Source organism: Hypomesus nipponensis, chromosome 15 (assembly GCF_054491055.1).
Source record: "Hypomesus nipponensis isolate SF chromosome 15, ASM5449105v1, whole genome shotgun sequence".
NCBI classification, from domain to species: Eukaryota; Metazoa; Chordata; class Actinopteri; order Osmeriformes; family Osmeridae; genus Hypomesus; species Hypomesus nipponensis.
In genome coordinates, this window is record NC_140375.1 from 15,055,810 (window position 1) to 15,078,373 (window position 22,564).

Genomic DNA, 22,564 nt, shown 5'->3' on the forward strand with positions numbered 1-22,564 from the left:
AGATCTTTGATCTCTCAACTTACCCCCAGCCAGCTCAACCTTCAATCAATCACCGTTCCCCCCCTTTTAAACTGGGAATAGCTGCAGAGAGTTACAGCTGTGACCACACCAGATGGGGTTTAGAGGTTTGGATTTTATTAGCATTGTTTGACACCAGAGGACTCCTTACTGTATCTGGCTCATGTTGGTGAAGGAGACTGCTGTGGCTTGACTGTTTGTGTGTGTGTGTGTGTGTGTGTGTGTGTGTGTGTGTGTGTGTGTGTGTGTGTGTGTGTGTGTGAGACAGGCGTGGTGGAGGTGTACCGTGTCACCAAGCGTGTGGAGCTGGGCGTCAAGGCGACGGCAGTTTGCTGTGAGAAGCTGCAGCAGCTGCTGAAGGACATCAGCCGAGTGTGGAACAACCTGACGGGCTTCATGTCCCTCAGCAACCTGGCGGTAAGACACACACACACACACACACACTGTCACACACACACACTGTCACACACACACACACACTGTCACACACACACACACACACACTGTCACACGCACACACACACTGTCACACACTGTCACACACACTGTCACACACTGTCACACACACAGTCACACACACACACTGTCACACACACACACACACTGTCACACACACACTGTCACATACACACACACTGTCACATACACACACTCTGTCACATACACACACACATACACACACACACTGTCACACACACACTGTCACACACACACACACACTGTCACACACACACACACACTGTCACACACTGTCACACACACAGTCACACACACACACTGTCACACACACTGTCACACACACACACACACACACTGTCACACACACACACACACTGTCACACACACTGTCACACACACTCTGTCACACACACTCTGTCACACACACACTGTCACACACACACACACTGTCACACACACACACTGTCACACACACACACACACACACACTGTCACACACACACACACACACACTGTCACACACACTGCCACACACACACACACTGTCACACACACACACACACACACATACTGTCACACACACACACACACACACACTGTCACATACACACACACTGTCACATACACACACACTGTCACATACACACAATGTCACACACACACACTGTCACACACACACACACACACACACACACACTGTCACACACACACACTGTCACACACACACACACTGTCACACACACACACACTGTCACACACACACACACTGTCACACACACACACTGTCACACACACACACACTGTCAGACACACACACACACACACACTGTCACATACACACACACTGTCACACACACACACACTGTCACACACACACTCGCTGTCACATACACCCACACACACACACACACGCTCTGTCACATACACACATGCTGTCACATACACCCACACACAGTCACACGCACACACACACTGTCACATACACCCACACACAGTCACACACACACACACACACACTGTCACATACACCCACACACAGTCACACACACACACGCACTGTCACATACACACATACACTGTCACACACACCCACACACATTACAATCATACACACACACTCGGTCATACACAAATACCCTCTCTCTCACACACACGTCGTTAACCCACAAAGTCTCATTTACTGGCATGAGCCACAATGTCTTTTCAATATAATAAGGGTAACCTCACCGTAATGATTGCAGGATATTACATACTGAACATAACACCAAATCAATAGTTGACCAAGTGTGATCTCATCAAACTACCATAACACTAACAGTCTATCTCGCCTACTGTATGACCAGCTGTATCACCGTGAGTCGGACCAAGCATGAATCAGTCCCAGTATGGTTATCAGTTCAGTCCCAGTATGGTTATCAGATCTGTCCCAGTATGGTTATCAGATCTGTCCCAGTATGGTTATCAGATCAGTCCCAGTATGGTTATCAGATCAGTCCCAGTATGGTTATCAGATCAGTCCCAGTATGGTTATCAGATCAGTCCCAGTATGGTTATCAGATCAGTCCCAGTATGGTTATCAGTTCAGTCCCAGTATGGTTATCAGATCAGTCCCAGTATGGTTATCAGTTCAGTCCCAGTATGGTTATCAGATCAGTCCCAGTATGGTTATCAGATCAGTCCCAGTATGGTTATCAGATCAGTCCCAGTATGGTTATCAGATCAGTCCCAGTATGGTTATCAGTTCAGTCCCAGTATGGTTATCAGATCAGTCCCAGTATGGTTATCAGATCAGTCCCAGTATGGTTATCAGATCAGTCCCAGTATGGTTATCAGATCAGTCCCAGTATGGTTATCAGTTCAGTCCCAGTATGGTTATCAGATCAGTCCCAGTATGGTTATCAGAGTAGTGTTTCCAGCTGCAGTGTTGTAGCCTGTGTTTAGTGTGTGTGACAGAGAGGTCGGGGGAGTGTGGATTAGTCTCCAGTCTGCTAGCTCTACAGCAGCAAAGCAGAGGAGATGGACTGGCCTTATCCCTGCAGCCAGCCAGCCCTGGGAAGAATATTACTTCTCAAATGCCAGCTGATAATGCTGCTGGCTGGACGTCTCGAGTTGAGATAATGTCAGTGAGGAGAGGAGAGGAGAGGAGAGGGGAGGGGAGGGGAGGGGAGGGGAGGGGAGGGGAGGGGAGGGGAGGGGAGGGGAGGGGAGGGGAGGGGAGGGGAGGGGAGGGGAGGGGAGGGGAGGGGAGGGGAGGGGAGGGAGGGAGGGGAGGGAGGGGGGGAGGGGGGAGGGAGGGAGGGAGGTTGATGAGATGGAGAGAAGTAGGGAGACAGACAGACAGACAGACAGACATATAGGTGTGAAAGTTGGAGTGAGGAGCAGCACATGCGTATAGATCTGCCCGGAGATAAACAAACTACATTTCCTGTGATGTAGAGATGAATGCTGACATATTCATTGGGAAGCCAGCGTAGGAGCAGAGGAAGGTACTGAGGTGGGTGTGCTGTGGGCCAAGGGGCTTCTGGGAAGGGAGACTGAAGGGGAAGGAAAGAGGCTGATGGCTTTTTTTTCGCCCTCTAAGATAATAACCTGCAACTAGGCTATGTGACTATTGATTAAGAGATTCATCAAATAATGCCTGTGTGGGCCTGTCTGTGTGTGTGTGTGCTTGTGCAGCCTGATGAAAGCTCCCTGGACTTCACCTCCTGCATCCTACGACACGGCATCAAGAATGCCAAGGAGCTGGCGTGTGGTGTGTGCCTGCTCAACGTGGACTCACGCAGCAAGGTTTGGCACACACACACACGTGCGCACACACATACACACAACATCTCTCAAGCAAATAAATAATTCACACTATTCTTTACTTACCACAGAAGTTCTGCATTTAATAAATTCCCCGTTTCTTTGACTTCTTTGAACATTTTGCAGAAAAAAGAAGACAATGCTATCGGACGCCTGTTTAAACGAGTACGAGACAGCCAAGTGAACTGTCAACTCAATCTCCATTCCCTCTCACCTACCGGGGCAATGCTCTGCTTCTAAACAGACCCAGTGGGGTGCCAGACTGACAGGATCCTCTCCTTCTCAGTGTTCTCTGGGCTCCTGCAGCAGCAGGTCCCTGCTCTGTCACAGAGAGGGCTGCCGGCAGACAGCTCAGCCACACGCTCCTGTGAAGCCTCCCCTGGCCATCTTCATTTATGTCTCGAATAAGAAAAGCATGATGAAATAATCATGACGGGATAACAGTAACAATGATCACTCAGACTGTTAGCCATGGAAGGGGGAGAGAGGGAGTCGGGGGAGGGAGTGGAAATAATTTAGACGGATGAAAGCAAATTGGCAAGAAAAGAAGGTGAGAGGAGAGCTGTTACTTTGGCACCTCAGATTGGGCTGTTGCATTCTGGGAGTGGTTTCCTAAGGGTCCAAGCGGTGTCATGCTTCACCTAGAGGGAGGGAGAGAGAGAGTCATTGTTTTTCTGCTTGTTTCTCTGCTTGAAGCCTGTTTTTTTTAATCTCATCTCTCACTTCCACTAACACCAATCAGCACTCACCTGCAGCTTCCCTCAGAAGCAGGGCTGCGTTATTTGAAGTCTCATCACTGGAGCCTGGGCTTCATTTGACTCCACGGTCCAGGCAGTGACCATTCCCTCTTGTCAGCTCCGGGTCATTAGTAACCACGAGTCACCTTGGGGGCCTCATTAAGAGCGAGGCTTGACTTTCCGTGCCAAGGGCACGGAGGCTGTGATTGTTTCCTCTGGTCCTTACGTGGTGGCGCGGGGGGCCAGATTGATGGGGGGGTAGGGAGGCTGGGCGGGGGAGGGGGGACTCTGGGATGGGAGCAGATGTCTCTTGCTTAGCAGGCAGGGAACGCTGGTGCCATAAGATCTGCAAAGTGTTTCCGTCTCTCGCACTCTTTTGTCGCTGTGTCTCCGTCTCCTTGTCCTGTTGGCTTACTTTACCTTTCTTGGCCACTTTCTGCTCTGTGTGTCTCTTGATCTCTTTATCAACCTCTTCCTGTTTTGCTCTCTTGCGCTCTTTATCCTCTTTTCCCCTCTCTCTCTCTCTCTCTCTCTCTCTCTCTCTCTCTCTCTCTCTCTCTCTCTCTCTCTCTCTCTCTCTCTCTCTCTCTCTCTCTCTCTCTCTCTCTCTCTCTCTCTCTCTCTCTCTCTCTCTCTCTCTCTCTCTCTCTCTCTCTCTCTCTCTCTCTCTCTCTCTCTCTCTCTCTCTCTCTCTCTCTCTGTGTCTCTCTGTGTCTCTCTCTCTCTCTCTCTCTCTCTGTGTCTCTCTCTCTCTCTCTCTCTCTCTCTCTCTCTCTCTCTCTGTGTCTCTCTCTCTCTCTCTCTCTCTCTCTCTCTCTCTCTCTCTCTCTCTCTCTGTGTCTCTCTGTCTCTCTCTCTCTCTCTCTCTCTCTCCCCCCACCAGCTTGAAATAAAAAATGTTTTACTACCATGCCCCTGACATCAGATTAACAACCCACCTTTTAATTACATTTTCGGCAGAGGCGCATTCGTAAGAAAGCATGAAAGCCAAGTGGGGAATAGCATTCCCTCACAGTGTAGTGAAGTCTAAAGAAAGCCATAACGCCGCATCCGGGGGACTGATGATGGTGTTTTCTTTTAGACAACGACGGGGGGGAGGGGGGGGGGCTGCTTTCTATCTTTAAACCTGGTGATGGATGGAGGTGGGTAGTGGAGGAGAATGCACGGTGGGGTTCAGCAGGCCTCTGCGTCACCCCTTTCCTCCCCCGAGAGGGAAGGGTTTGCTGACCCTAAACCTGGCCTCATGGTCCATCCCTCTCACGTGCTCAGGGATGGGCAGCAATCTGTATCTTCCACTGTTTATCTCTGACATTTTCAGCTCCCAGGGAAAACTTTTAATTGTGATAATGTACAGCAACAGTCTTTGATAAATGCAAATTAATGCAATCAACGCTCTGGAAAGTTTTAAATAGTAATTCATCAGTAGGATGCATATTTATACTCATAAATGTCATATTTGGACAGAACTATGTTTTTACAAACTTAACTTTCAGCAGATGTGTATAAGGCCATGGCAATGCATCTTTTAATGGTTGCTAAGCTTGGTAATATCTTCCAGAGTGCCCAGTCTGGAGATCTGTGGTACAGCAGCCCATCCCCGAGTTACTGCAGTAGTGTTGGGTGGAGGAGAGGATGATGAGACCAGGGTTTCTCTCACTGTAGGCAGCTTGGATGCTTCTGGAAAAGGGATGCTGTCTGTCAGTACGGGCTGTCACTCCTCTGCCCACATACCAGTTTGCTAACTCAGGATGCTAACTAAAACCAGAATATGCTGACTCATTTTATGTTACTTTCAGGCACTGGCTAAAGAGAATGACCCGAGGTTGAGGGTAAGGCTAATATGCTTTGCTCTTTTTTTGCCTCCCGGTATTCCTCACTAGGGAGCTCATGTAGGTGTTAGCTCCTAGTTCCCTGCTTTAACAGATGGGGGCTCCGCTTGTGGCTGGGGATCATTAGCACTGCTGGATATGTTTGTGCATGTCACCGACCTTGAAATACTTTAGCATAGGTCGTGGGGGATTGATGTTGCTGACCTTTTCCGTTTCCTCCGATCTCGTTGAGAGAGACTCCAGCTCACATCGTTTGCAGCTCCTGGGAGTTATATTAGTTTCTTCTCCCCTAAAGTCTGGCTCAGGCTGTCCATGGCTTTGTGCCGCTTGATGGTTAAATTGCACTTGATCACGGCTATGCAGGGAAGAATTGAGGTTGAGGGCGCGAGAGGGAGTGTAGGGATGAGGCGGGGAGGGAGAGAGGGAGAGAGGAAGGGAGGGAGAGAGGAAGGGAGGGAGAGAGGAAGGGAGGGAGAGAGGAAGGGAGGGAGAGAGGAAGGGAGGGAGAGAGAGTGGAAGGGAGGGAGAGAGAGAGGAAGGGAGGGAGAGAGAGAAGAAGGGAGGGAGGGAGAGAGGAAGGGAGGGAGAGAGTAAGGGAAGGAGAGAGGAAGGGAGGGAAAGAGGAAGGGAGAGAGAGAGGAAGGGAGAGAGAGAGAGAGGAATGGAGGGAGGGAGAGAGGAAGGGAGGGAGAGAGGAAGGGAGGGAGAGAGGAAGGGAGGGAGAGAGGAAGGGAGGGAGAGAGGAAGGGAGGGAGAGAGGAAGGGAGGGAGAGAGGAAGGGAGGGAGAGAGAGAGAGAGAGGAAGGGAGGGAGAGAGAGAGGAAGGGAGGGAGAGAGAGAGGAAGGGAGGGAGAGAGAGAGGAAGGGAGGGAGAGAGCGAGGAAGGGAGGGAGAGAGAGAGGAAGGGAGGGAGAGAGAGAAGGAGGGAGAGAGAGAGAGGAAGGGAGGGAGAGAGGAAGGGAGGGAGAGAGAGAGGGAGGAGGAGGTGGGGGCATCTCTTTGTGTTTTCTCGCTCTTTTTGCTCTCTCTCTCCAGCACAGTGAGCCTTGGCAGTGTAAGTGCAGGTCTGAAGGAGAGAAGTGGGTTGAGGCACAAAGGAACTGAAAGAGAATACAGTTAGTCCGTGAAATCGAAGTGTGCGAGAAAAAGAGAGGGGGTATTTTCAGTCCTTGTGCGAAAGCCTCAACAGGTGTCCCTGTGTATTGTAAACTGACCGTGCGCAGGTCATTAGTCAGCAGGTTTGTGTTTGTAGGGTTTTGGGTTCTTGTGTGTGTGTAAGAGAGAGAGAGAGAGAGGGAGAGAGCAAGCATTTCTCCATCTGTGTGTGGGTGGATATGATTCACCACACATGACTCCTTTCTCTCTCTAGCTTCAGTTCAGATATTTCACTGGGAAGGCAAACTCTTAAACTGCATAACACACACACTAGCATCTCCTTATCTCCAGCTCCACACTGCAAGCTGGTGCCCCATCTAAATGCATGCTAACAGCATATCTCCCAGCCCAATACACCATGTTCAGCTGTATTCAGATGTGCGGTGATGGGCCGTCTCAATAGAAATGTGTCAAGATACATTACATTTAGCAGACGCCCTTATCTAGAGCGACTTACAGTAAGTACAGGGTCAGGGACATTCCCCCGAGGCAAGTAGGGTGATGTCATGTGGCACTGCTTGGGAATCGAACCGGCAACCAGGGCGTCACGCTGACCTCTGTTTGTGCTTCTTAGTGACTCCTCCAGTCTCCTCACCAGCCCAGATATCTTCACCCAGACCGGTTTCATTCCTTGACTCACTCCTGCGTTGACCTTTGCACACTTTTCTCCCTACAGGCCTTCAACTCGGAGACGGACAACTTCAAGCTGCTGTACGGGGGCCACCAGTACCACGCCAGCTGTGCCAACTTCTGGATCAACTGCGTGGAGCCCAAACCGCCGGGCCTCATCCTGCCTGACCTGCTCTGATCGCCTCCTCGCCACTGCCACGGCAACGGGTGCACGTAAATATCGCCGTCGAGGAGGCGAAGCAGACTCCCTGACCGCCACGCGACTTGGCGACCTCTCACCTTAAGAAGGCCGGAGAACCCAGCCGCTCCCCCGAAGGCTCTGCAGTCACTGGAAAACCTCTATTTATTGATCTCATGTTCTCTATCCTTCCTTCTCTGTCAGGAGCTCATTTGCTCCAGTGATTTGAAGTACGGCGGGGGATGAAGTGATGAAGTAGAAAAAGTATATTTGTACAAATTCAAGGGCAAGGCGAAAGCCTGATCTGTAACTTAATGTGTTATTAATAAAATCATGTATGTGACGCGTTATTCCTGGATGGTCCCGGGAGTTGACATGGATATTTATGGAGCTTCTTATTGAGATAACTTTTAACAGTATTGGAATATAACATGGAAAAGTCAAACAAAAAAACAGTGGAGTAGTGTGGCACAGAATGTTAAATTATTGTGCTAAACTTATTACTGTGCAATGTAGTATACACTGAGGTTGGGGATCCAGAGACTGAATGAAATGTAATGCCATCTGTAGTTTTCCCTCATATCTCTGGTTACTTTGTTTTTCTTTCATGCTGGAGCTCAGTAAAGAAACAGACTGTTCTTGCCTTTTCTACTTTGGTTTTTCATTTATCTGGGCTGTAGTATCATATTGCTGGAATTGAATCACTTTAATGGCCGGGTCTTTAAAAGGATATTCCATGGCTGGTAACATTCTTCATCGGTTATTTTTTTCAAAGACTTTAATTAAACATTAGAAGCTACAGTGCTATGTTGAAAGGCAGTCATATTTACCATTTTAAGGATTGTGTGACTAATTGCTTTAGAATGTCCTTTGCACTGTTTAATTATATTTCTTAATAATGATTATTGGTTGTAGGTTTCGTCTTGTTGTGTCCGTGTAGCTCTGAAGGGAATGTTTATGAAGTCAACTCTGAATTTGATTGCATCAGCACTTTGTGTTCATTACAGTATGGTACTGTAGTCTTGTAATGTGAAGTGACATGTACATAAACAAATGAGTAAAATTTAGAAATTCCATCAGTCAAGGACTTCTCGTCTGTTGTTTTTGTGTCATCTTTCTCTGAAAATGCAGGAAGTGTCTGAATTACCATAGAAAACGTGGGGGGCCGGATGAAGCGAGTCGTCTAATATGACCGCAGAGGGTTTCTCGACCAGCCTGTTCAGAAGAGCCGAATGCGGGAATGTCACACAAGTGTACCCTTCCAAGGCCCACTTCCAAATGGACCTAGATTGTCTCTCATTTTCTCTTGTTATTTTGCCCAGTAGCATACCATTGCTAAGGCCAAGGAGACCTCATCTCCATCACTTGTTGACAAAATTGAATAAATTCTCCACAGAACAGGCCTGCTGGGCCTTAGCTGGTGGATGTGTGGGGAAGAGCCAATCAGACAAGCCCGTCTGTAGGTTCCGCGGAACTAGTCTCATTACCATTGTCTCTCCCCATGGTCAGGTGTGTGTTCTCCAACGTTCATTTTATCTCTCACCACTCCCTAATTGAACATCCCGCTGAAAATGATTTCCTTTCTCCTCGCCTCACTGAGAGCTCTGGGATTGTAGAAAATTACAAACGCTCAAATCAATTACCGAATAAGGCTGTGTACATTTGAAATGCTGGCCATCGCTGCACCCTACTCCCCTCCCCCCTTCCTCTCCTACGCCAGTCTTGATGTGTAATTTTCATGCTTATCGTCAGCAGTGCCATGAATCAAATGATCAGCCCACAAGAAAAGCATCGGAGATTGCAGTGATGGTGCCGCCATATTGATTGGTTTGCTTCAGCCCTGGGGCCTTTCATATCTCATTCCTCATGTCAATCACTTTATCGATTTAAGACAACTATTTTACTTCTGAAGGTACAAATAATTGCCTTTACCCTCATTCTCAAGTGAGTATCTCACAACGGATGTTTGTAAAAAAATTCTATGAATTTGTGTCTGGAGTTCAGACAAGCATAACAATCGACATGTTAGCCATGAAAGCAAGTATGCTTCCACACTTATTTGAGGCTAACCTGTAGTTTTACAGACCCAGTCTGGTCCCTAGAGGAAACCGGGGTGAAGTGCTCTGAGAGGAATTCAAAGGAGAGTAGCCTACAAGACCTGCTGCTTTGAAGAAAACCACACAACCATTCGCATTTTATCATCTCTCTCAACAGAAGCCTGGTCAAATGTGAGCGTTTGAAGACAGCTCTGGCAAGATTGGGTCTACGCTTTCACCGTCCATCCTGAGGAGCGCTCTCTGATTTAATGATGATCCCTCTGACAGTTTAATGACCTGCTTGAATTCATTAGAAATCCTCACTGTGTAATTATTCATTATAAAACAGAAGACAACAACAATGGCTTCCAGTGTTCCGCATCAGAGTCCTGTCTTTATCCGGACTGACAGGAGGGGCTGAGCATTTGCATCCAATCACTGTGAAGGAATGATGGGGACTGATGAGTCAGAGGATGACCAGAGGAAATGAAACAAACAAAGAGTGAGACTCATTCAACCCCTCACTGAAAGACAATCATTTATTTCGTTTAATTGCCTTTTTTTTTTGCACTGCAACACACGTCACTGTTCTTTTCTTTGATGACAAAAGTCACCTTTGATTTTGTGCAGAAGCATACAATGACAGATCTCTTGGTTTGGGAATTGTCATTATTGAAATTCTTCTAAATACGGAGTCTACACATACAGCTTGTCATCTCAGAGATTACTGCTGTAATTTGTCCAGGGCATTGATTCAGTCACTGTTCATTAGGGACACTTCATGAGATGTGTTCAACAATAAGAACACATTGGCCCTCACTGACTGTTACCAAGGTTACTGTAGCTTTCATTTCCTGTCAAGGTGTCGCCCTGCAGAGTGCGTCCTCGCCCTCTCTGCCTGCTTGAGTGCCCGTTTGATAACACAACTTACGTATTCAAATTGTTGTTTTGCGAAATATACTATGTAGGCACCAGAGATGGTAAGTAACAAAATAAAGTGTTCACAGTTTTTCTCAATTGCTAAGACACATTTCTTGACTGTGTTTTCTTCAAACTCTAAACACACATCTTCATACTTACACTGTTTTGGCCAAAGCCTTGACTTTTGACCCAAAATCAAACACTATAGTCAAAACTATATGTGTTGTATAAACCTGACTTTGCATTCAAAATACAAGTCCTCAAATACAATCAACCTTATGAATACCCTTTACACAATGCTGGGAGGAATTGAAAACACTATTGTAAAAAGGAACCATTGACCATAACGTGTCCTTGAATTTTAGATATGTTCCACCTCATGAGTTGACATGATGTAAATCATAAAAATGGCTAATACTGTTATAGTCAGCAACACAAATTCATTACTGTAAATTGTAATTTGGGGAACAAAAGCTAAGAAAACAAGGAAATAAACAAAGCATTTTCACTTGGGTAACAGGGCTTGAGTATGTTACAGCACAGTTCACTCTGGGTCAGCGTGTCTCTGACCAGGGTCAAGCCAGAGATTTTCATCAACATCACAGGCAATGTTGGGGAGTCAGGTGGCTGAGCGGTTAAGGAATCGGGCTAGTAATCCTTGGCTCCTGGCTGTGACAAATGACGTTGTGTCCTTGGGCAAGGCACTTCACCATACTTGCCTCGAGGAGAACGTCCCTGTATTTACTGTAGGTCGCTCTGGATAAGAGCGTCTGCTAAATGTAAGGTTTTCTCTAACCAAACAGCAGGGGAAAATGCCCTTGACTGCCTGAGCCATCCCTGACAAGCCTCCACAGCAATGTCCCCACAAGCTTCTTCCGTGGCTTGGAGAAGGTTGTTCTGTCTTAGTGTGGCACGGATCTCATTTGAGATTGTTGTTCTTCTTCCTCTTCTTCTGCCTTGTCCACCTCCTCTCATTCTGACAAATCTGCCTCTTCCTCTGATATTTGCATCCATAATTTCAAAGTACAGATGAGCTTAACTTTGTATTCATTCCAAACCCCTGATTGCTTGTTGATTATATTTGCTTGTTAGTGCTTACACATGGATAATTAGTTGGGGTGTTTGAATTGCACTGGTTTGAGTTTACTTATCAAACAACAGTGTTTTCTGAATGACATAATGGTGACAATTTGTTTTAAAGTGAGAGGTGTGTTTAGACTTTTGCAAAGAAGTGTGAATGAACCTGAGACATGTGTCAAAAAGGGTAAATTGTGCTAAAAGACTAGGGTACATGGTCTTTCTGCTGGGAATTGGCTAAATGGTTTTGTGAGGATGGCTTACACAAACCATTCTTGTGTGTTAGCAATCGGGAAAAACTGTAAGTTGATTTTTCTTGGATCAGTACTTTACTTCACTAATTTATTTTTCTGACCACTTTTGACTTCCAAAGAAATTGTACACAAATATCTTTACTTTCTACTTCTTACATTTTCAAACCAAGCTCTTTACTTTAGTTTGTTCTGTATTTGGTGGCATGATCAATATTATTTATTGTTGTTGCATTTCATTTTTCATTCCCGCCATCACACACAACAAACATAAGCTAGTAGTTATGTTGTTATTACTGTTTTTACACTGTTATGTTGTTATTACACTGTTATCACACTGTTATTATGTTATTATGAGTCTTTCTAAACATGAGTACCTGTACTGTCAACTTGAGTGAAGGATGTGTGTACTTTTGCCATCTCTGTCTCTGATACCGGGCACAGATTAGTGAGCACCAGACTGTGGCTCTGTCTGCTTCCTGTTGAGTTGAAGCTTCCTAATGATGTCTCCTCCAAGTTCATCACAACACTTTGTTCTGCATGGCCTGAACCCTGAACACTCAGGAAGATGTAAATCACCCTTCTCACTGGCCTGGAGATGAATGGTGATATCCTGCTGCAGGTGAATGATGTGTTTACCCTGGGTAGTCAGACTACACCCTGGGATGGTGATGCGCAGACATACGCACACGGCTTCAGTTCAGTCTAGGAGGATGTAGCAGAATGTGTCATTTGGTTCAATCCCTTTTGCATTTCCATCATGCTTGGCCTGTCATCAGAGGAAGCCAGTGTTTGTGGGTAATGGTGTTTATTGTGTAAGCTATTCTGGATATCCTTTACCAGGCTTAGCAGAAGACCGATAGCAGTCATCCCTGTCAGCCTGCTGCTATGTGGCCTCAACAAATGAAAAAGAATGATAGAATGCTGCGTTGACATCTGAAGACATCTCTTTGGCAAATGGCTCTGTGAAACACGAGACCTTTTTGTGGAATTTACTGTGCGACCTCTCTCTCCGCAAAACATATCTACTAGCGAACTGACAAAGAAAGAAGGCCCGAGAGATATTGCCTTGCATGAGACAATAAGGTGACATTTTAAAGTATAAATATCACAGATTCACAACTATATATTATACAGTATTCAGGTAAATGTTAGGTATTGACTGACAAAAAAAAGATATTAGTCAACTGTTTTATTTTTTTTTACGGGTTTTCAACACAAACAGTAGCATGGGTTAACTTATTACATTGGAATATCATTGCCGTAGGGCAAAAAACAAAACCAAATTCCTGTAAGCTTGGCTTACTGCTGAGAATGCCTGTGCCGTGGACAGGGTTGTCTGCTACAGTCATATTTGCCATATTAGAAAAGCTTTGTGTCTGCAAAGTAGAAGAATTTCAGACAACCTCTTGCCCCCAAGTGTACAAAGAGTACACAGGATATTAAATTCTTGCTTGAACTCGGTTTTTTCAGAACTTCATTCACTAAGACATCATCGAGACGAGGGTCATTAAACGTATGTCCCCCTGTGGCCCTTGACACACCATTGTCCTCAAGCTTGAGGAAGACATCTCTCTAAACAGCACAAAGTAAATAATAGCAAACTTCTGCACAGTCTTCTTTCAATCTTAATATCTAGTTTAAAACCGTTAATATAGTCATCATTTTTTTTTATATCTTAAAGTGCACTAGAACACCTCACCTTATTTTATATATTTTCCCCATATATATTTCATGACTTTAAATAACCTTTATGAGAATGAGTCAAAATGTAAATTTTGTATGTACAGTTGTAAGTATTGTAAATGCTACCATAAATTGAGACAGACTTCCGCCCCTTACATCAAAGACAACAGCAAAACTGGCACAATACCATCACGTGACGTTACGTCGGGAAAAAGGACTTCGGCGAGTCGCTCCACTGTCAGGATTGCTGAGTTTTTAAGCTCCGCCCACACTTTCCCAGAACGCTCCTGCTAACTGGGGTCCAAGCTCAGCAGCCATCATCACAGTCTGGGTACTTGATCGCGGTGCCAGGCATCTCTGTGATCTGGGCGCTGCTCTGGTCCACGCAACACTTAGCTTGAAGTGGCCTTGTCTCCCAGACAGAAGGGTGGGCTGGGTGCAGTGCAGAGTGGTAGCACCAGGAACCAGTCTGCAGTGCGGTGACTGATCTGACTTCCTCCATCCAAAAGCACCAGAACTCATTAATTAAGCTTCACAAAGACAGACACTCACACTTTGCATCTCTGGCCGGGGGAACATGCATGAACCTGCAGCCTGGACAGACAACACAATCGACCACAGCTCTCTCTCTCTCCCTCCCTCCCTCTTCTACCTCTCTTCCTCTCCCTGTGGCGAGGACGACGACGACGACGGGGGGGGGGTGGAGGGAGGGGGGACAATGCCTACAGACCCCAGTAGGGCACCAGGTTCCTACGATCCCGGTCGTAGACGTCAGGTATCACCCCGTAGGGCGTCTGCACCATCTTTACAGAGTTCCTGCCAAACAGCTTCCTCTCGTATTCAATGAGCTGCCTCCAGAAGCCTCCGTTGGGCCGTATGACGGGGCGGCGGGCCTTGACCCAGGCGTGGGCCTCGGCCAGGGACACTCGGTGGTACTTCATGAGGTAGGCCAGGCACAGGGAGGCGGAGCGGCTCACCCCGGCGGCACAGTGCACCAGCACGGCCCCCCGCTTGCGCCCCACGCTGTGGATCTTGTCGGCCACGCTGTCGAAGTACAGGGAGAGGGGTGAGTGGGGCATGTCGGCCAGGGGCACCTTCACGTACTCCACGTGCGGCCAGTTGAAGTTGGGCAGCTCGATGGTGGCGTTCACCACGCAGGTGATGCCCTTGGACAGGAGCAGGCTGCGGTTGGACGCCACGTTGCCCCGACTCAGGAAGAGATTGGGGGTGATCTGGGCGATGCCCCCCAGCAGGCTGCTGCTCTCCTGGAGGAGCCTGGGCATGGCCGTTGGCACCACAGAGCTGCGGTGGGGGTGGTGGTGGTGGTGGAAGAAACCTTGGCTGCGGGACCCCATTGAAGACGAGAAGGCTGGAGAGAAGGTGTGGAACAGACAGGAGGACGAACGGGATGTTCTTCAATAGCCTGAAGTCATCGTGGAACAGGAAATTATACCTGAAACATATCAGGGACAGATTCCAATTTCAGACAGAATATGGTAAGCAACTGAACACAATTTAACGATGAGCTTTCTCACAATTATATAATTTGGGAGAGTGCCATCAAAGCTATTTGCAGTGAGTCAACAAATAATGGCATTAGATTCCTTTTGGATGGCATTGTGCTGCGACAGTTGTGCCTGGCAAATATAATATCATGTTATCCATCTGCCAGCCCAGGGAGACTGCTGTATGTCTGGCAGGGCTTGGCTTTAGGCTCAGGCCTGATTAATCAAACCCAGTCTGTCCAGGACAATGATGAAACACGGCTGCAGAGAATCTACAGTCTCTTTGATGATGGTATGTATACTCCATCTTCAGCATTAAGGGAAACAAAGGTGAATCAAATGGTACACCATCCTATCTCCATGTACACAACTAAGGATGTGTCTCGCATGAAAAGAACACATAGTGTATCTTTCCACTAATTGTAATGGGACGTAAAATATGTTTGGCCGCGTTTAATTTGACGCTGTGTTTTCCTAACCATGCCCAAGACTCCACAGCATAAGGGAGCAGAGCATTACCCCACGGTCATGTCTACAACAACCTGTGATCTGACACCCTCTGCCAAATACACACATAAATACACACACCGATACTCACTCTGTCACCGTCACCCACAGTGCTCACACACTTCCTGCTGGGGTCATCTACTCTCTTCTTTCACTGATAGCCTGGATGTGTCATCCATTTGCATTAGGACAGCACGCTCGTAGGAAACCCTGGAGCTTCACGGCACCAGCTCCCACTTTGGTGCACTCCTCATACATTTACATTTAGTCATTTAGTAGAAGCTCTTATCCAGAGCGACTTACAGTAAATACAGGGACATTCCCCCCGAGGCAAGTAGGGTGAAGTGCCTTGCCCAAGGACACAATGTTATTTGGCACAGCGGGGAATTGATCCGGCAACCTTCTGATTACCAGCCCGACTCCCTCACCGCTCAGCCACCTGACTCATGCGTCATCCACACCTTGTTGACCGGCCCCCCGGGGGCAGTCTCTCTACCTCGCTCTCACAGTCTGGTTAACAAGCCCACACACATCAAATGAAACGCATTAATTATGAATTAAGTCTGCGTCTGTGCAGAAAACACCTGTGTACCCAGTGTCCTCCTAAAGCCCTGGCTGATTCCTGAGGCAGGGTGGGGCACACACACACACACACAGACACACACTGTGTCACACTGGGAAAATACAGGTAGAGCTTGATTTTTCTTCTTTTTTTTCGCAGAGAGCTTTGCTTTTAATGACGGCCAGAAAACATCTCCTTGTGCTTTGGTGAACAGGAATGTCAGTCCCTCTCCTGGGTCTAAGGTTGATTTTCCATCAATAAGCCCATCCTGCCCCAGATGGAGCAAGTTGTCCATCTCTCTCAGCCCAGCCTTTCTCCACAGCACTGAATACAGTTTGCCATTCCCTGTGGATGCAAGCGGCAAAGAAATCTATCCTCACATATCCTCCCAGCCCAGACAGGAAGTCCCTTAGTTCCCAGGCTGCCAATCACTGAGCACCTTGCCTGTTCAGACATGAAATGGTTGCTATGGAACACACTTAGATGCAGCTGACTCCACATTCTCCTTCTCCAGTGTTGCCGTTGGTGATAAAAACACAAACACCTGCAGTGAGTGAGCAACACGGAGATTGTCAATTAATGTAGACACCTGCTGCGCTGTCATATTCAAACTTACATCTAAAGAGATACATTTACATTTAGCAGACGCTCTTATCCAGAGCGACTTACAGTAAGTACAGGGACATTCCCCCGAGGCAAGTAGGGTGAATTGCCTTGCCCAAGGACACAACATCATTTGGCACGGTGAGGAATTGATCCGGCAACCTTCTGATTACTAGCCCAACTCCCTCACCGCTCAGCCATCTGACCTATTTATCTGAGATAAATGATAAAGCAATGACATTCTCTTCTGCTTTTTTGTTTTTGTTGTGAGTTTTTGTTGTTTAGGCAAACACAACCTTCACCCTTGATGTAGCGACCAGCTGGACAGTGTTGGACAGTGATGCCCGTCACAGCAGGGTAGCGACGGGAGCAGCGCAGAACAGGGGCCCAAGCTAAAACCCCTCTAAGTGCTGAGGTGTCATGGCTCCGTCTTTGCTGACACTCGCTGCGTCCACATGGCTATTTATACCCGACCTGGACAGAGAAAGCGAGGGAGAGACCATGGAGAGGAGTGGAGGAGGAGGGAACGAGGCCATGCACGCAGAAGGCTGTCACCTACAAACCGACTGTAGGCGTAGGCAATATTTCCCAGTCAATTGACAAGCTCTGCAGGTTATTTCTGCAGGATCATCACGACGTGATTGGAGAAGGCTGGCTTGACGAGATCGAAATGCTCTCGCCATGCTCGAGCCCAGCAATGCGGCTTGGCCCATCTGTACTGTGCGTGTGCAAGGCAAACACGAGGGCTCATCACTCAGAATGCATGTCTGTGACCTGTCATCACATAGACTTTCATCGCAGACCCTCCGAGGCAGATCTCCGCTCCTCTCTCTCTGCCCGGGGAGATTCCGCAGGGCTCCGGTTCCTTCTCTGCTAGCTGGAATTGGGAACGTGAGCCACCTGCGGAGAAACCGGAGACAAACGCGGCCGCTCTCTCCCACTCCTAATGTGGAAGCTGGACACCCCATCTGGGGTTATGCTCGCGAGGCAGGCTTAGCAGCTCATTGATACTCACACCACTTCCAAACGTGTGTGTTTTGAAAACACGGAAAATGCCGGAATCAACAAGTGTTGGTCCAAGTGAAACAGAGAAGGGTGTAAGCTTTGCACTGTTGAAGAATCTGCTCTCGAGTAAACTATCACTCCGATACAGTGGTGTTAAAAGGAACTGTTCGCATGGCTGGAGTCCCACAAAAATAGATCTGTAGACAGGACATACAATGTCGGTGCTGAAACAGTGGCACAATTGTGAGCCATCTGTTTAATATCTATTTTTATTACACTGTATAACCCCTGAGAATACACAAGTAGAACTACCCTGACCTACAAAATACTTTGTAAACCCAGCTCATAAATATCCTGGACTTAAATGTCCACATTGAAAAAGGTTGCATACTGGTCTAACCGCATAAACTAGTTCCAGAGAAACCATTTTTAGTTATGATACAGAACAGCCTTACAATGAAATTAGTTATAAAGTGAGGATGACAAATTCTGCATGCTGACAGAAAAGGGCTAGGTCCCTGCATGTGTTTGTTCAGAGTGGCATCTCCCTGTTAGACCAATGACCAGGTGCTAGCTAGTCACACTGACCATGTTGCACCCCACTGCGGATGGCAGTGGGTGACTGTATCTCACACAGTCCAGCACCCTGGCATTGTTTGGGTCAGAGCAGCTTGCTTACTTACCTAGCCAGCAACACAACATTCACTGATAAAAAAGAAAAAAAAGAAAAGAAGGTTGGTGTAGTCTCCTAAATTGGTACTGTGTGTGGGATTTTTTATAGCATATTTACTTCTATATGCACATTGGGATATTCTGTGGAGACCCATACAAATATAAACATAAGAATGTGAATTTAAGCAGTGTAGCAGGACTGGCTGCAGAAAACATTTCTTCCTGAGCTATTACTGTGACAGTGTAACAGGTAGATTTTTATATGTCACAAGGAAAACGGGGCCATAATCTGTAGACTGCTCAAATGAACCTAAAATTAGTTGTTTTTATGCAACAAAAAAATAATGCCACTTCACAAAATTGATGTGATCAATTCCTCATATGCATGTTGAATGTTGTCTTGTGTCTGCTAAAAAAAGATAAGAAAAACAGGGTGGTCTGTTTCATAGACAGTTGGTTAGTATTGTATGTGCTCCCCTGGCTGTCTCATACATGGTAATTACTTATGAATGAATATACTCTTTCTAATCATTCTACCTCTCTCTCTCTCTCTCTCTCTCTCTCTCTCTCTCTCTCTCTCTCTCTCTCTCTCTCTCTCTCTCTCTCTCTCTGTGATTATCCATCATCAAAAGCAGGCTTGTCATAACAGGCTATTCAATCTAATAAGGTAGCCTACACGAAGGTAATTATTAAACTGCTAGATCACATATTATTTTATAAAGGTCATCCTACGTGTAGGCTTGAACATCTCATCAACAAATTCGCTCGCTACAATGTGATACACAAAATATGCGTTTAAGTAACATCCAGTCTTATGTTGAATTAGCCAAATACTGCACATCACTTGCTGCATGCGCTGTCTGTTCGAAGCACTTTACAGTGAGCTTTAGCCTTTACATTACTGTCCTCTTTGATGAACACAGTAGTGTAGATGGTACTTTTTCCGAAAGTAACCAACCTATCTTACAGATTTGATAAACATCGTACACACAATCAAAGACCATATCCACTCTGAACTATGAGAACATAACTTACCAAACCTCACTTCACTTTGGCTGAGGTGGTGATTTTCCAAGCGCGTTACTACGCACGCACCACTCCGGGCATGTGGTTGCTAAAACAAACCCCAAACAATTATACTAATAAAAGATTGGTGGTCAACAAGACATAGGATATAACATATAATGTGAAAGACGAAGCGACAGAAAGCAAATATTATTACTGCCGAAAGAGCGGGAGAATTCCACGCGCATCCGTCCGCACTCCAGCAACGGTGTAGCGAAGGAGCATATTCCGTACAGAGGCTAGAACCTACGTTCTGAAGCGCCTCCCCTCTAAACACAACCCATGAGTAGCCTACTGTCAAACAGAGATGCTGCACAATGTGTACATTCGCGTGATATTACTCAATCGCAAGCTACAGTCTTTCTTGACGTGAATGTTAGCGAAACGTTAATGATGCCGATTATCAAATAAACTGTTAATATGGTGAAGGGTAGTCCGGGTTTAGAGAACTCGTTCCTGTTGTCAGATTATGTTTAAGTCTGCCCCCTCACCATCTCATAAACGTTTGGTAAGACTCAGGTCTATCAGCATCATAGCTCTTAGTAGCCTGTTATATTTGGCTCGGTCAAAAATAGAAAAACTAATAGAAATTTAAAAATATATATTTTTCATGGGGCCCAAATTTCCTGGCGGACTGTCGCCTCCCATCACACTATGTCACAGCTGCAGGTCAGTACCGTGCCACGCATTAAAGGCAACAGAGAGCAAAAAACAAAATGTATGCCTTACTGTGCCATGCGGGTCACACAATGGCCTGGTGTTTGCCAGTACAGCTAGTGGCTCCGGCCCACAGAGTTTCAAAAGAAACAAAGTCCCAGAAGGTCAGAGGAACACCTGATACCGTGGACAGGAATCAGTACGGGATGACTATGAATGGTGCTGGAGCAAACCTCCACCCTCCACCTCCACCACCCCCCTGCCACCCCACTCCTCCAACCCCCAGAAGGATAGGCATGTGCTCAAATTACAGGTCTTTCACTTATCAAACCCAGAGAGATGGAACAAGAAACAATGGTCAGGATGACAAAGAGCTGTATCACTGCCCTGCATGTCCTAAAGATAGTTCCTCATACATTCTATAGAGGGAATCTAGCATAACACCTAACACGACAACACCTTATGCAGCTTCAACACGAGGCAACATACCAACAAGAAAAACAAAAACAAGTTTATATTCATGTCACTGAGGACAGTTACATGCCACTAGTTATATTGGCTCTCATTCAGCACACCTCTGAGTTCCCTGCCTGTGAGTAAGCTGTTTGATTTACTGCCCAAGTTCACGCTGTGCTAATGCCATCGCAGGGATATGTTGACCATTCATGACCCCTGGCAGCCATTCCCCAGCAACCAGCACATAACTCATGGACTCAACAGCTGCATTAAATGCACTTAATCCACATTAAAACCCTTGTGATGTTCGGTATCCAAACACAGCCGTTGTCAAAGCATTCTGCTAAAGTTAGTACGATTCAAAAGAGATCCTGCAGGGTAGGATATTGTCCTATCCACAAACATCTAGTCCCAGGCCTGCATCTCTGCTAATTATGTTCCACGATAATAAGCACCTAACTCAATCGTGCGGAAACAAATTGGGGCCTACCTAGCTGCGCTACAGCAACACTCCACACACCTGTGGAGAGGCATGATGACACAGCTCAGGGCAAGAGGCTGGGAGACAGAAAGTGGAGAACCCATCATCGTTCTGGTATCTCTACCTTTCCTACGTAGAATGTCTGTATGTGTCATATTTCTCCATGCAGGATATGTTGTTGAGACAGGTATGTAATCTTACGCCACACAGTATGTGTCACCGTTGGTCATAAATCGCTAGTTGAATTCTTAGGAAGAAGGGCGAAGGGGGTGACAGTGGAGCACACTGTAATGTCAGACAACAGAACAGACATGAATGGTAAAGTGAAATGCAATGGACAGGGGAAGCAGGGAAATAGATACAGAATGAAAGACGCGGGGACAACCTCAGACAGAGAGAGAGAGTTAGAGAGAGAGAGAGAGAGAGAGAGAGAGAGAGAGAGAGAGAGAGAGAGTGAGAGAGAGAGAGAGAGGGAGAGAGAGGGAGAGAGAGATAGTTTGAGAGAGAGAGAGAGAGAGAGAGAGAGAGAGAGAGAGAGAGAGAGAGAGAGAGAGAGAGAGAGAGAGGGAGAGGGAGAGGGAGAGAGAGAGAGAGAGGGAGAGGGAGAGGGAGAGAGAGAGGGAGAGAGAGAGAGAGAGAGAGAGAGAGAGAGAGAGAGAATGAGAGAGAGAGAGAGAGAGAGAACAGGGACTGAAGTGAGTCTGAAATGTCAGATGAGTCATAAGCATTCCAGTGAAATGCTGCTGTTTAATAGGGTTCTACGGTCTGCAAGGGTGGCTTAAAATACATGTGCAGTTACGCTGTCACCCATACAACTACACGGCTCACCTGTAGCCTCATTCCTCCTGCCCCGACTGGGTGAGTGGCAACTGCAGCACACGACCCAGACGGTTTGCTCATGACCAAGAGGGTGCTCTGTCTATCGCAGATGGGGTTCACGGGCATATTTTCACAATGGGGTACTGTAACCGGCTTTCAGTGACCGTGTGAATATTGGTTGTGAATGGTACTCTGGCTGTGAATGCTAATGCGCGGCTAGTCGATGAAGACGAGAAATCCTTCTAACTAATAAAGCAAGAATGCAATCCATGGCATTAGGGCTTGGTTCTATCTAATTAAACTATTCATGGAGGAATGTTGAACATGACAGCTAACCCATTTCAGAGTCCTGGCGCAAGAGCTACATCAGAAATAGAAGGACTGGTACAAGAGGCTTTAGTGCAGGCTGAGTAAGACCTGCTCCTCCTGAGGTATTTATCCCTCCCTCCC

General features: G+C 46.8%; 2 protein-coding genes across 2 annotated transcripts in view; one reads left to right on the forward strand and one right to left on the reverse strand.

Moving 5' to 3' along the window:
- synrg (synergin, gamma) overlaps positions 1-8,895 on the forward strand; it is a 33,103-nt gene extending 24,208 nt beyond the window's left edge. Inside the window, 5 exon segments of the mRNA XM_084673938.1 lie at positions 287-435; positions 3,154-3,264; positions 3,409-3,447; positions 5,816-5,848; positions 7,680-8,895. Coding sequence (XP_084530064.1) covers positions 287-435; positions 3,154-3,264; positions 3,409-3,447; positions 5,816-5,848; positions 7,680-7,811 — 464 coding nt within the window. The 3' untranslated portion in view covers positions 7,812-8,895.
- Positions 8,896-13,284: 4,389 nt separating this feature from the next.
- dusp14 (dual specificity phosphatase 14) lies at positions 13,285-19,926 on the reverse strand. The gene is made up of 3 exons (XM_084674339.1): positions 19,859-19,926; positions 19,672-19,750; positions 13,285-15,235 (listed from the first exon to the last, which is right to left on the reverse strand). The coding sequence occupies exon 3, from the start codon at positions 15,135-15,137 to the stop codon at positions 14,505-14,507; it is 633 nt and encodes a 210-aa protein (XP_084530465.1). The 5' UTR covers positions 15,138-15,235; positions 19,672-19,750; positions 19,859-19,926; the 3' UTR covers positions 13,285-14,504.
- Between the last annotated feature and the right edge of the window lie 2,638 nt (positions 19,927-22,564).

Bases quoted from the DNA above. Each gene is read 5' to 3' on its own strand.
- dusp14 (XM_084674339.1), bottom strand. From the start codon at position 15,137: ATGGGGTCCCGCAGCCAAGGTTTCTTCCACCACCACCACCACCCCCAC.